This window comes from Manacus candei, unplaced genomic scaffold, assembly GCF_025592945.1.
Source record: "Manacus candei isolate 608988 ecotype Guabito, Panama unplaced genomic scaffold, ASM2559294v1 h1tg000024l, whole genome shotgun sequence".
Classification (NCBI taxonomy): domain Eukaryota; kingdom Metazoa; phylum Chordata; class Aves; order Passeriformes; family Pipridae; genus Manacus; species Manacus candei.
In genome coordinates, this window is record NW_026138072.1 from 4,468,525 (window position 1) to 4,482,551 (window position 14,027).

Below are 14,027 nucleotides of genomic sequence, written 5' to 3' on the forward strand. Positions count from 1 at the left end.
AGGGGGGTTAGGACAGCTTAACTAGGTGTGTTTTATCCAAAGGTTGCCTGTTAGGATTTTCTTGATGATGCCAGAGGGAATTGTTGGATCAAAGGAAAAGAGTGTGAAAATAGTGTCTTCAGCAGTAACACTTAGGGAATCTGTCAACAGCTTCATGTCATCACCTGGGATTACCTGAGTATATGTTAATATCTGTGCTCTATATATTGTGTATTGGTAACTACCACCTTGTAAACTATTGTTTGTATGGGAAGAAAAATACTGAAAATTGTCTAGTTTTTACAGTTCCATGCTATTAAATTTGAATGCTGATTGATTATTTCTGTTGTGATTATCATGGAAACCGTGCTTTAGTTTTTTTCTCTGTAATGCATTGTCGATTTATCTAACCAAGCAATAGCTGTATGAAATAGCAGAGTGCTGCTATCTGCTGAAATAATTACTATTAGTGTTCCATCTGTAAATTATTCCAATGAAGAAATGGAATAAATCTGATAATTTTTTTTTATTCTGTTTTGGAATAAATAAAAATGATGCTAGCTTCTGGTATTAGATGACACTTTTTTAAAAGACTAGTTATTGACATGATAACATTTTTAAAGCAGAAGTGATGATGACAATGTACTGCTGCCTTATCAGAAAATACAGCTGTGAAGAAAATTCCTCATCCTAGCAAGTAATCTATTACCTGTCACAATCTCTGCAGCTACTGAGCTTCTTCTATTAATTTATTAATTTATCTGATTAGGATATAAGGATAAGCAGAAGCAGTTATTCCTTTTGTTATCACAGTGTTTCAGTTAAAATAGTATCTAAAAAGTGTATGTTACCAATGAATGATATTCTGAAATCAGCACATCTGCTTGTGTAAATTTTAGATATACTGTAAGGTAAATGCCACCGGAAATGTAAGGAGAGTTAACAGCATATGGAAACTGAGAGCTAGAAAATATTATGTTTTTCAAAATTAACAGATAATGTAAAGGTCTAAGTATATAAAGCAGAATTAGTCTCATTAGCCCAAAGAGAGGAAACATGGTGGCAAAATGCCAATTTTTTTCCTGCTGGAGTTAAATTGAGCCTTACACCACAAACACCTCAGGTTGTAAATCTCACAACTGAGGTACAGGAAGCAAATTGAAATTAGGCATATGAGGCACATAAATTTAATACAAGCATACCAGAGGAAACAAAAAAAAAATATCACTAATACTTGAATGAAATTTCTGTGAATGATTGTTGTGTGACCCATGTCAGTCCTGTGGACAGTATTTCTTTTTAGCACTGGAAAAGCTTTGATCAAACCTTTCCAGCCATAAGTTTTCCTCTCTGGAATTTCCTTCAGGGTGGACTCACACTGCAATAGACTCCTGATTTGGAACTATATGCAACTATATGTTTTTCTGTGAAAAAAAAAGAATAAGTGTTTTCTGGGCTTTTTTCTTTATTTCATGGAGAAGACAGAACTGGTCTCAATTCTTCTTTCCTTCCAAGAAAAAAAAATTTCTTAGTTTGTCTTTGACCTTTAGAAGAGCACAGCAAGGTGATGAGTTTGGGTAGCCATGCCATGAGACCATTTTTATTTTAGTCTCAATGTTAAATCAAAGTAAATAAATGGTAGGTATTTGTTCGTCTAAAATTTTTGTGGCCTAAAATCTTATATAGCCTAATTTTGTCTTGCATTAGGTGTTTTCTGCTTTCTAAATATGCTGGAAGACCCATTCACTTTATTTCAGTTGCTTTCCAACTATCTCCAAGGCTCTATACTGACTTCAACATCTAGTTCCCTTTTTGAGTTACGTTCTCTGGAAAATTTGGACTTGATTCTTTTGAAAAGGAAAAAATATGGAATAAGCCCCCAGTTTTGTATTCTTTTTAATTTCCATTAAATGTGTTGTTGTTTTTAAGGCTCTGTATTTGTTTTGTATTTGTGAGACTTCTCTTTAGAAGTATGGTACTTGGCTACCTCACAACAATTTTTCTTTTACTAAATCAGTCATCAAATTATACCTGTCACAATATTACAGACCTGTATTGTTTGAGTTGCTTGTGCTGCAGATAATGTTTTTCTCATTAGCTTAAAGATTGTAAATAGGTTTGAATGAAGAACTCTTGAGTTACTTACTCCTTCCTTTTCCTGTCTATGCTGGCCAACTGAATATGATACTACTTTTGCTCAGCTTTGCTTTAAGTTCCATCTTCCTGATTTTCATGTTCCTCTATAGTAGTTCAACAGTATTGTTTGAGAACAGGATCATTTTGTTTGAACACCAGATAGAGTTAACTTGATTTTTGTTTTTGTGGAGCTTCTAGGTTGGTATCCGACCTAGAATGAATGTCATCTGGTGTTTTGTAGGCATGTTTGAAATTGGTGCTTGGGTTTGATGGAGGTGTTTCTTGTTTGTTTGGGGTTTTTTTCCTGTTGATGGAGCAGAGGGGCTATTTCTTGTATTAGTTAAAATTGATTGATGTGAGCTATGAATTGTACAACATGTATTTTTTATAGCATTTACATCAGAGAATATCCCTGATTTGTTTTTAGTAAATACTAAAAACCCAGGATTATATAAATTCTGTAATGAATTAATATTTTAAAATATTTGTTTTGAATTGAAATGATATGTTTTGTTTTCTTGCCTTCATGAAAATGCTAATGTTTTAGTATTGCTCAACATGTTTCAGAAGAGGAGATTGTCTTTATTTTTCCGCTGATCTCATTGGAATGTGGTATTTTCCTTTGTGTGAATTCATATCTTTCTCTAACTATTACAGAGATAATGTTGTCATTTTTTTACTGACTGTGAAGGATATCCAGAATGTCTTGTGCACTAAGCAGCTAAAAAACTTTGCAAAAGAGAAATGATCTGTCATGTGGAGGCTTGTCACTTTGGAATTCTTACTATCAGAGAACTAAGCATACAGGTTACTCAGGTGGAAGTCGCACTGCAAGACTCAAGAATCACTGCAGTGAGATAGACATTGCGCAAACTTTTATATCAATACTTTGATACCTTTCAGGTATTTAAACAGATAAATCCTATTACTGTGTTTTCTAAAAATAATTCTAATAATCCAAGTAGAACTTGACTGTTTGTAAATATATATTAAGCCAAAGAGCAAAAAGTTTCAAAACAAGATTAGGCAACTGTGCTAAAGAGTATGAAATTTCATACTGAAGCCTGTCTGCAGCTGTCCTGAAGGTGAAAGTGGGAGGAATGGATTAGTCTGAAGAGTAGTAATAGAAAAAGAGCCTGATATGCTGTGCCATTTGGGGATTTGCATACATTGCATATAATTAGGCAAAAAGAGTCATTTAACATCTGAAGTTAAGACACAAAATGATTGCTGTGAGAAACAGCTAGCATTTAGATAAAGGAAATTCATGGCTTGAGAAGGCTTGAACTTGCAAAGACTCATGTACAATTTTAATTTCAGTTAATATGGTGGCTGTCACACACATTTGTTGGGAAGCAGTACTTATCAACTTTTTCATATGGCTGAACAACTAGTATTTTGCTTTAACCACTTAGATCTACACCTTAAAAATTTGCCATTGCGTAAATATAGAGCTTGCTGTTCCACTGCTACAAGCACCATTTAGAGAAATGAAGAAATAGTTATTACAGAGGAATATTAGATTGTGGCAGTTCTTTATGTACAAATATCACAGTGGTGGTACATCTGAGGAGATGAATAGCATAATATAACAAATAAGAACTGAAGATCTAATATGCTGAATATATAGACGGTTTTAAAGACATCCAGTGACAGGATCTGTAGAAAATTTGAGTCCTGTCAATTCTGGAGTTATTATAGCTTTCTTATATTTGTTGTCTTAATGGAAAAGTATTTGCTTTAATTACCTCCTGTTACAAACAGTTAATTGGAGGTTATGGTCAACGGTTGCTGCATGGGTTGCGATTATTTTCAAAGTCTTTTCTGATCAAAGAAACTATTAATGGATTATAATTAAGTATAGGTCTGAAAGATTATCATCTTTAAAGTCCAAATATACTGTTTATCAGTGTTAAAATAAAGACAAATCTGGATATTCTTATTCTTACGTTCAGTATGCTACTTATAAGCATTGGAGTCCTTCACTATGGATTGTTATATTCTAAACAATAGCGTATGGGAAGATCCTAATACAAGTAAATAAAACACTGATTACAATACAATTCTTATGAAAGGTGTTTTTCTCCTCATGGAGCTGGCTTAGGACCACGTTTATAATCATGTTTTCCAAAATATAAGCAGTATTTTAATCTTATTTTTAAAATATTTTTTGTAATGAGATTACTCTTTTCAGCTGTATGAAATACATTTCTCATTCAGACAAATGACCTGAACAATGCAACAAGTAAAAAACCACTTCATGCTATTTGCGCTAACGCAAAAAAACCACCACCAAAAAAAATTCCACAGCCTCTGAGTCTCTTTGTTGCAAGGAAGCCTGACTTTACTTTCATTGCAGTATTTTTTCCTGGTGAAGTATACTTACAAACTAATTTCTTAGAAGGTTATGTCATCATTTAGATACCAGGCTGTGAATTACAAGAGATATCAGCAAGTAATGAAGTTAGGCAGCACAAAGAGTAAAACACTGTTTAACTGAACCTCAGTGACTGATCATGGATGTAATGTTATGTTATTGTTTAGGTTGTCCATAACTAGCATTTTAATACTTAATGACTTCTTGGTCAACTGCTTTGTAAGGCTAAACTACTGCTAGCAGTCTGAAAGATGCTGTGTGCACATCCATTTAAAAAATACTCAACCACCTAGTAGCCTAAGTGTGTGCATAGTGGAAAACAATTCCAAACTCACATTCCCTCATCTGAAGAGGATGCAAGCATACATTCTGTACATGTGTGCAATGGGGCAAAATTGGTGAAGTATGTAGAATTTCTGCTGTGGAGAGAAAATACAGGTTGTTAAAACCTTGCAAAAGAACAATAGAAGAGAATATCTTAGCATGGCATAAGTTTCTTTTCAGCTGCCATTTGCAGTGCTCTTCCATTCTCAGTGCTTTTCCATCAGTTAACACAGTTTTAGATTACACGAGATTTTACCTTGTGGAAAAAATCAAAGACATATGTTACAGATATCATTAGAAGTCTTTGTATTTTGAAATAAATTTTAATTTTTAAGAGTATGTTCTAGCATCAGGCTGGATGTCAAATCAGTGTGTCTCTTGTGCTGAATTAGCTAATTTCTTTAGAGGCACAAGTGTGCTGTACCAAAAAGAAAAAAGAAAAGCAGCCAGTCTTGTGTTCAGTAGTAGCTGCTCAGAAAGGGAGTACTACCTTCAGGATGACACGTTAGGTGGAAATCTAGATACATATACTTACACCCATACAATAAATTTTTTTTGTGATCAGTGTTTAAAGACAAATAGAAAAGGGAGCAAGGTCTGACCAACAACAGGGTATTTAATTTTTATATATGTGAATTTATGCAAAATATAATATGTGATTTATGAAAGGTGTACAAAAAATTTAGTGTTATTCTCAAGAGATTTATGTTCTGACCAGTGGAAAGCATAGTAAACAAGAGCTGCAAAGGTTGGAAAGGACGGGCTTATGATAATTTAATGATAATAAAGCGATAATCTGATCTCATTGGTTATTTGCATTTGTTGTGTGGTTGTTCAGGCCGGAAGCCCCGCACTGTGCATGCGCAGCCCCGGGCTTGCCCGGAATCCCTGTGCCACGCACGCGGAGCCCTGGGTGTGGTACAGCCCCTGGGCGCGGCCGTGGCGGGAGAAAGGAGAGAGAGGGGGAGCCTTGCCAGCAGGTACTGCACCCCAGTGGAAGAGGAGAGGGGAGCTTTGGAGCACTCAGAGGTTTACTGTTCCAGGTTTGGGGAAGCGGGGGGAAGGAGAGGGGAAGGGTGTCGAGTGGACCGAGGGGGTCCTCCGACTGGCGGGAGGGAAAGTGGGACAATCCTGTATGAAATGTCGCAGGTGAGCAGTGCACCTGAAGATACGTGGTAACACAGTGGGGGAAGGATAAGGTCAGGGTGGATGGTGGGGCCTTGAAAGGCACCCCAGCCTTGGATGGGTACAGGGGCCAGAACGGTTGGTTTGTTTGTTTGTCTGCCTGTTTTTGGTTCACCTGCGGCTACTGCCCAGGTTCGGCATGTTCTAGATATATTTGCTTTGCTCTGTTACATCCTGAAAAGGTGGACAGGACAAAGGGTTGTTCCTGGGTATTTCCTTGAGACTGTATATAGATAGGTGATAGTAAAGTAGGAAATGACAGACTTGCCCAAATCGTTCTAATAGGAACGTAGCCTGTGTACCCCTATGTTGTTGCGAGCTATGCTGGCGATGGTACATGCCTTCAGTAGGGTCGCCCATGCCAGACAGGTCAAAACCATAGGGCCAGATACAATACATTCTTGGGCAGGATGAGCTCGTTAGCCTTCTGGCAGTCATCCTAGGAGGACAACTCTCATCCCAAACCTGGGCAGATGGAGTTCGCTTAGCCCTGTAACACCATCCATCTAAGAGAGGGACCTAGAAAAGGTGGCCTAAACAAAGCTCATCTCCACCTTCACCCGGTTGGTTAACCACAGGCCAACGGGCGTCTTCTTCCAATGCAGTTGCACAAAGATCAAGAGACAAAAGCATACACCTGCCTTCAAAGGTGTACCTAAATTAACTCTAGCATGTTGGAATATCAGAACCATGCTCGATTCTGTGGATAGTGGACATCCTGAGTACTGTTCTGCCCTAATTGCCCATGAGCTGACTCGTCTCAACATCGACATTGCCGCTCTCAGTGAAGTTCGCCTTCAAGAGGAAGGCAGCCTCAGAGAACATGGTGCTAGTTACACACTCTTTTGGTCAGGTAAACCCAGAACTGAAAAACATCTCTCAGGAGTCGGCTTCATGATCAAAAACTCTATTGTTCCTAAACTCAAAAATCTGCCGACAGGTCACTCTGACTGCATTATCTCCCTACGCCTTCCACTCCACAACAAGCAACACGTTGTGGTCTTTAGTATATATGCCCCAACTCTCCAAGCTGACCCTGCTGAAAAAGATAAATTTTATGCTGACCTGCGTCGCCTTACCCAAAAGGTGCCTGCAGATGATAAGATCATTATCCTTGGTGATTTCAACGCCAGAGTAGGTAAGAATTTTGAAGCCTGGAAAGGAATATTAGGCAAGCATGGTGTTGGAAACTGCAACAATAATGGTCGACTTCTGCTAGAATTCTGTGCGGAGCAACAGCTCACCATCACTATCTTTCAGCAGAAAAATAGTCTGAAGACAACCTGGATGCACCCCAGATCTAAGCATTGGCACCTCATTGATTATGTCTTGGTGCAACGGAGAGATGTCACAATGTCCACCATACCTGTGTGATGCCCAGTGCAGAATGCCAAACAGACCATCGGCTTGTGCACTGTAAACTCAATTTCAATCTCAAATTCAAACCTAAAAGGGGCAGTATCCCAAGGAGAAGACTCCAAGTTAATGATCTCCAATCACCCACAGTAAGAGACAGATTCCAGGCAAACCTTCAAACTAGGCTCAAAAACCATTCCACAAATTCTGCAGATTCCTCTCCTGAAACAATTTGGTACCATATTAAAAACCGCATCCTGCAATCCTCTGAAGAATCCTTAGGGTTCTCCCTCAAGAAGAACAAGGACTGGTTTGATGAAAACAATCAAGAGATCCAGGAATTGTTGAGGAAGAAGAGAACCACCCACCAAGCACACCTTGCACTGCCAGTGTGGTTTCAGAGCCAACAGGAGCACTAGAGACGTGGTATTTGTTCTCAGACAACTGCAAGAGAAGTGTAGGGAACAGAACAAAGGTCTCTATGTAACCTTTGTTGACCTCACCAAGGCTTTTGATACTGTGAGCAGAAAAGGTCTATGGGAGATTTTGGAACGTTTAGGTTGTCCCCCCAAGTTCCTTAAAATGATCATCTCACTCCATGAGGATCAGCATGGCCAAGTCAGATATGGCAATGCACTTTCTGAGCCCTTTCTAATATCTAACGGTGTGAAACAAGGCTGCATTCTATCACCAACCCTATTCACAGTCTTTTTCAGTGTGATGCTCCAAAGGGCCACAGCAGACCTCAATGATCAGGACGGTATCTACATCCGATACTGTACTGATGGAAGCCTTTTCAACCTAAGGCGACTGAAGGCCCACACTAAGACCTTAAATCATCTTGTCTGGGAGCTGCTTTATGCTGATGACGCCGCCCTTGTTGCCCACACAGAAGTAGCTCTGCAGTGTTTAACATCCTGCTTTGCAGACGCTGCTGAGCTCTTTTGGCTGGAAGTCAGTTTAAAGAAGACAGAAGTTCTCCATCAACCAGCACCTCAGGAAGTCTTCCTTCATCCCCATATCAACATTGGTGAATCAGAGCTCAAATCAGTCCAGCAGTTTAATTACCTAGGTAGCCTCATCTCCTCGGATGGTAAGATTGATGGAGGGATAGACAATAGGTTAGCAAAGGCATATAGTGCTTTTGGAAAGCTTCATAAAAGAGTTTGGCAAAATAAACACCTGAAGAAAAGCACCAAGATCAGTGTTGACAGAGCCATTGTGCTGTCTACTCTCTTATACGGATCTGAATCATGGGTCATCTACCACCACCACCTGTGACTCCTAGAATGCTTCCATCAATGCTGTCTCCGTACAATCCTGAACATCCACTGGTCAGATTATGTGACCAATACATCTGTTCTAGAACAAGCAGGAGTCACAAGTATTGAGGCCATGTTGCTGAGAACACAGCTGCATTGGGCAGTGCACGTCTCAAGGGCACCTCTCAAGGATGAAGGACCACCACCTCCCTAAGATCCTGCTTTATGGTGAACTTGCCACCGGCTGCTGCAAGAGAGGAGCCCGAAAGAGAAGATACAAGGACTCCCTGAAACAACATCTCAGCCTTGACCATATTGATCACCATAACTGGTCTACTCTGGCCTCCAATCGGGAGGCCTGGAGACACACCATCTATAACACTGCTGATGCTTTTGAGAAAGCACGCAGGATCACCCTTGAGGAGAAAAGACAACACAGAAAGAATCGTGCCTTGCAGAATACACCATCTAAGGAGTCTTTCTGCTGTGCCTTTTGCGACTGATCATGCCTATCTCGTATTGGCCTTTTTAGCCACCAATGTGCTTGCAACAAACCTGGGCAGAGCCCTTCCCAAATTTTCATTCATGAAGCCCAACCATGATGTGGTTGTTCAGCTGTTTTAACTGTTCGTAGTTCTCCTTTGCGTTTGTTGCTTTTATGACTTCTTGTGAATATTGCTGCAGGGGAAAAAGGTCTTAAGGAATGACTTGAAACGGGGCTTCCTTTACAGGCTGCAGACAGGGTTTAAACTAGAATTTACAGGGGAGGGGAACCTCAATCTATTCCACTCCTAACAATTTGATACCGGTGCTAACAAGAGATGCCCAGAGTTTGGAAAAGGTTCAGAAGCCATCAGGTTTAGATAAGGAAGAAATTCTTCACTATGAGTGTAGTGAGGCACTGGAAGAGGTTGACCAGAGAGGTTGTGGATCCCCCATCCCTGGGAATGTTCAAGGCCAGGTTGGATGGGACTCTGAGCAATCTGGTCTTATGGAAGTTACCTTTGCCCATGATGGGGATGTTGGAACACGATGAGCTTTATGGTCCCTTCCAACTCAAACCATTCTATGATTCTATGATGTTCTGTATAAAGAAAGACAGAAAATACGAAAAAGAAAAAAGGCAGGAAAAAGCATTGAAATAAGTGTCATTGGTAGCTACAGTAGGTTCAGGATGGAAGAGATACAGATCTTTGGTCAGGGAGATGGATTGCGCAGGGTCTGCAAGGGAATTAGAAAAAAATTCAAAGTTAATATAATGGGAAAGAATAAGTTAATGCTGCAGCTCAGAGAGCAGCCTATTTATAGCAGTTTATTGACAGGATGAGAATATTATTTTTAGCAACATCTTTTGAATGCTCTTTAGGAGAATTACACCAACGTAAGAGTCCAAAGCACAGTAAAATGACCAAAGGATTTGTCATCTAAAAGGAAGGTTAATGTTTTTAAACTCTCAAGACTTGGAAACATTTTTCTTTCATAATTCATAGTGTTTTGATATTTCTGTGCGTTGCAAGGAAAGAAATTACTTGGTAAAATTTAGATTATTTGCATAAAAATATTTCAAAGTTATGTATATTGTCCTAGTCAGAACAGCTGAGACCAGTTCATCATTATGGGTGTAACCCAAAACTGTATTCTATAGCCTTCCATACCATTTCCCAGAAACTGTTATCAATGAACCATTTACACCCTCTGCCCATAGAGCCTGACTCCTCAGGCTATAAACTGGGTGTTAAGAGGCCTGTGAGATTAGGAGGGTGCTCTTGTCCTCACACCCATTGGGGAACCCCCTGCCCTGAGGGAGGTACTGGGCATTCCTGCCTGAACTGGAGGATATATAATCTTGGAGTCTTGGGACTTTTTTAACCACTTGTGGGATCCAGAGGAAGACTGCAGATCACCGCTCTCAACCAGACTGCAGACCACCACTCTCGACCGGACTGCAATCACCACTTTTGGCCAGACTGCAACAGCACTCTCACCAACTGGTTTTTTCCCCCCTCTCCCTTTACTTTGGACTCAGGGGGCCCAACAAACACCACTGTGTTCATACCCCAGGGTGCTGAGTTATACATTTGGGTTTTGTGGGTTAAAACCAATTGTTTGTCTGTATAATCGTACTTATTGTATTATTTTATTAAATTGTTATTCTGACTTATAATCTCTCTTTTGGATTGAGTTCATTTTCCCCTGCTGGTTTACCTTTAAACCAATACAATATAAAGACATATTTGATTGGCTTTCTCTATTTCTTATATTAGAGTGATGATTGAAAAAGCCCAGTGACATTTATATATGAAAGAATATAAGGAATTTCACTTAAAGAGTAAAAATCAACCATTTTCTTTGCTTTTTTGAAATTGGTCTGCTGGCAATGCAGCTGTTTAACTATATTTTTTTTTATGTTCTTTGAACTGCTACTGACAACAGGATCTTGTGGGATGGAGTTTCCAAACTGCTAAAAAGCAGTGATCCACCTGCAGCATGGTACAGTAACCTTGACCTCAGGAGGGATTTTAAAGCAGTTGAGTGAATATGCTACCTGAGTCATCAGTCTTTTTCTTTTTAGGACTAGTAAATGCATGAGCTGTGTGCATTCTCATGAAAATCTCAACTAGTGAAATAAAAATTTCTGATCAGAATGGAGGAACTACTTGATAAATGTCTGCTCCTAAATGCCTCTAAAACAAAAAAATTATTGTAATATCTGTGTCCTTCTTGGGCTAAGAGAAAAGTAAACAGAGATGTCTTAGTAATTCTGCAGATTTTGGATTTACCCACATTCTCATCAGCATTCTTTGGTGAAAGACTGAGAACCCAGCAACACCCAGAAAATGTCCATTGACAAAAGTTATTTTGAGAAGAGACTTAGCTGTTGTTCTTAAGGAGTTTGCTGCTTTCGCAATTCTCTTGTGATGAGCAGCAATGGATCTGTTATCCTGTGCTGAGATTAGATGGAGCTTTGAACAATCTGGTCCAGTGGAAGGTGTCTTTACCCATGGGAGAGGAATTGAAACTGGATGATCTTTGAGAAGCCTTTTAACCTAAGCAATTTTATGATTCTATGATCTTGCTAATATACATTTAACACGTGTGTTTTATGAAATAGTTTTAAATTATGTCTCATAAGGAGCAGTGAAAACTACTTGTACAAAACACAAGGGGAAACAGGGACAATTTGGGGTGCATGAGGCTTCGCAGATGCCAGCACTTCAGATGTTATCATCTGGAATTCCAAGCATGGAAATACTGATGATTAACCTCTACATTAATAAGTCTTTAACCAAGTCCAGGTATTTAAATGTTTTATTTCAGCTTCCTTTCCCATCCAACCACCTTCTTCAGGGCAGAGCTGATTCTTTGGAAGGCCAGAATTTTAGACAACAGCAATTAAAGTTCAGCAGAGATGCTGGAGAATTTGTCCATTCTTGAGACTTATCAAAAAGAGACACAAAGCAAGGATTACTAGTATTTTAAGTGCTTCCAGCACCTTTATAGTTAATGTCTGCTCTCTAGTAGATGTATAAGATGGTAGCAATATGCTAGGTGTATAAAACCCAACCTGGGAAGTTCAATAAGAAAGTAGACAAAAAAAGAATTACATATATCAAACAAATTTGATGGTGCTATCGAAAATTTGGCAATTGTTTTTTCCTTCTGACAGCCTGCTCAATGTGTTGTGTATCTTTGTCGAGTGTTCCACTGGGAGTTTGTCCTTGAAAAGGAAATAATGTACAATATGCTATAATGTGAATGGTCAAAATGTTAAATATTTCAAGAAAGTACTTCATGTGGAAAACATCATTAATGTTAAAAAAAAATCTCAAAATTATTTTTACATATGTCATTTTAATATATATAGCTAAACTGTAATGTACTTGTTCAGAATTCTTTGGGGGGAAAACACAAAAGAAAAACCCAAAATAATGAATCAAGAACAGTAGAGTGCTTTTGCTTATAAAGGACATCACCTTTTTAAATAAAGTAATACCCTGAAGAAGGACTGAGAAAAAGACTGTCAAGCTGGACGTTTTCAGTTCTGTAGATCTCAAGTGGAAAGTGTGTGTTTCACAATCAGCTTTCTTTAGATTTAGACATGTTACTCCTAATGATTAATCTCCTACAAGACTACTTATTTTCTGGAATTTCTATGCAGTGAGAAAGGATAAAATAATTTGTATACTATTTTTTTCATAAATATAGAAGATTAACTGGTTTTGGTGTCATCAATTGTGGTCAAGTTATGATGCTCACAAAATAATATCTTTTTTTGTGTATTACAGGTAGCATAGTGTACCTTGGGATGATGGTGGGGGCATTCTTCTGGGGAGGCTTGGCAGACAAGGTGGGAAGGAGACAGTCACTCCTGATATGTATGTCTGTCAATGGATTCTTTGCCTTCCTTTCATCATTTGTCCAGGGCTATGGCTTCTTCCTCTTCTGTCGCTTGTTTTCTGGATTTGGGTAAGCTACTCTGGTTTTGTTCATTTCCACAATTCCAAATGTTAATAAAACTTTCCTGTTTGCAAATGTATTTAATGTATAAATACAGTCTGTGTCAGGGGTGAGAGAATTAAACAACTACTGTGTTGCTACTACACTGCTAAATCACAACTGGAAGGGGAAGAATAATGATTTTAGGGGAAAGACACAGACTGAAAACTGTGAGATTAGGTTTGTTCTTTTTTGCAAAGGATTTGCTTTGTATATTTGATCAACTTGCTTAACTCTTTTATGCCTCAGCTTCTCTACATACAGTATCTTTTTCAGTCAGCAAAATAATACCCTTCCCACAGGTGTACTCTATGATCCAGACAAAGTCCAGAAGCTTATTGTAATATCGCTCACCCTTCTTAATTCACTGGGACAGTACCTTGTGCTACTAAGCTTTGCCTTTTGGCTGACAGTTTTGTGACACTGTTGCCTTTCGCCTAGATTGTCCCTATTGGGACATACAGCAAAATAGGTATTTTCTGTGCCTCATAACAAACTTACCTGCAGGGTCTCCTCCTTGCTTTTACAGTAATGATCAGTGTCTGTAGCTCTCCTTGTGATAGATGTACATCTTGAGTTGGGAATTGTGTTCTATTGTGTACACAGCTTATGATTAATGCTTTGAAGGAGCATGCCCTTCGTATCTGTATCCTGTATCTCTTTGTGTGTCCCCACTCTGTCCAAAGTTCTCCTATGCCATCTTTGAGAGCTACATGAACAGGTCATAGATAATTTATCACCATGTACTACATTTTAAATGGACCCTCCAAACCAAAACCAAAACCAGCCACAACAAAAAAGACAGGATGACCTGCAGAGTCATTCCTCATAGCAGTTACTGCAGAGAAAGATGCATGGCTGGCTCACATTCGCTGTGTTATTCGAAGGTTGGATTTTTCCTCAGAATAATC

General features: G+C 38.9%; 1 protein-coding gene across 1 annotated transcript in view; it reads left to right on the plus strand.

The window, feature by feature from the left end:
- The window catches only part of SV2C (synaptic vesicle glycoprotein 2C), a 114,739-nt gene that overhangs the window by 38,055 nt on the left and 62,657 nt on the right, over nt 1–14,027 (plus strand). Inside the window, exon 3 of the mRNA XM_051788219.1 lies at nt 12,906–13,086. Coding sequence (XP_051644179.1) covers nt 12,906–13,086 — 181 coding nt within the window. The remainder of the gene's footprint in view (nt 1–12,905; nt 13,087–14,027) is intronic.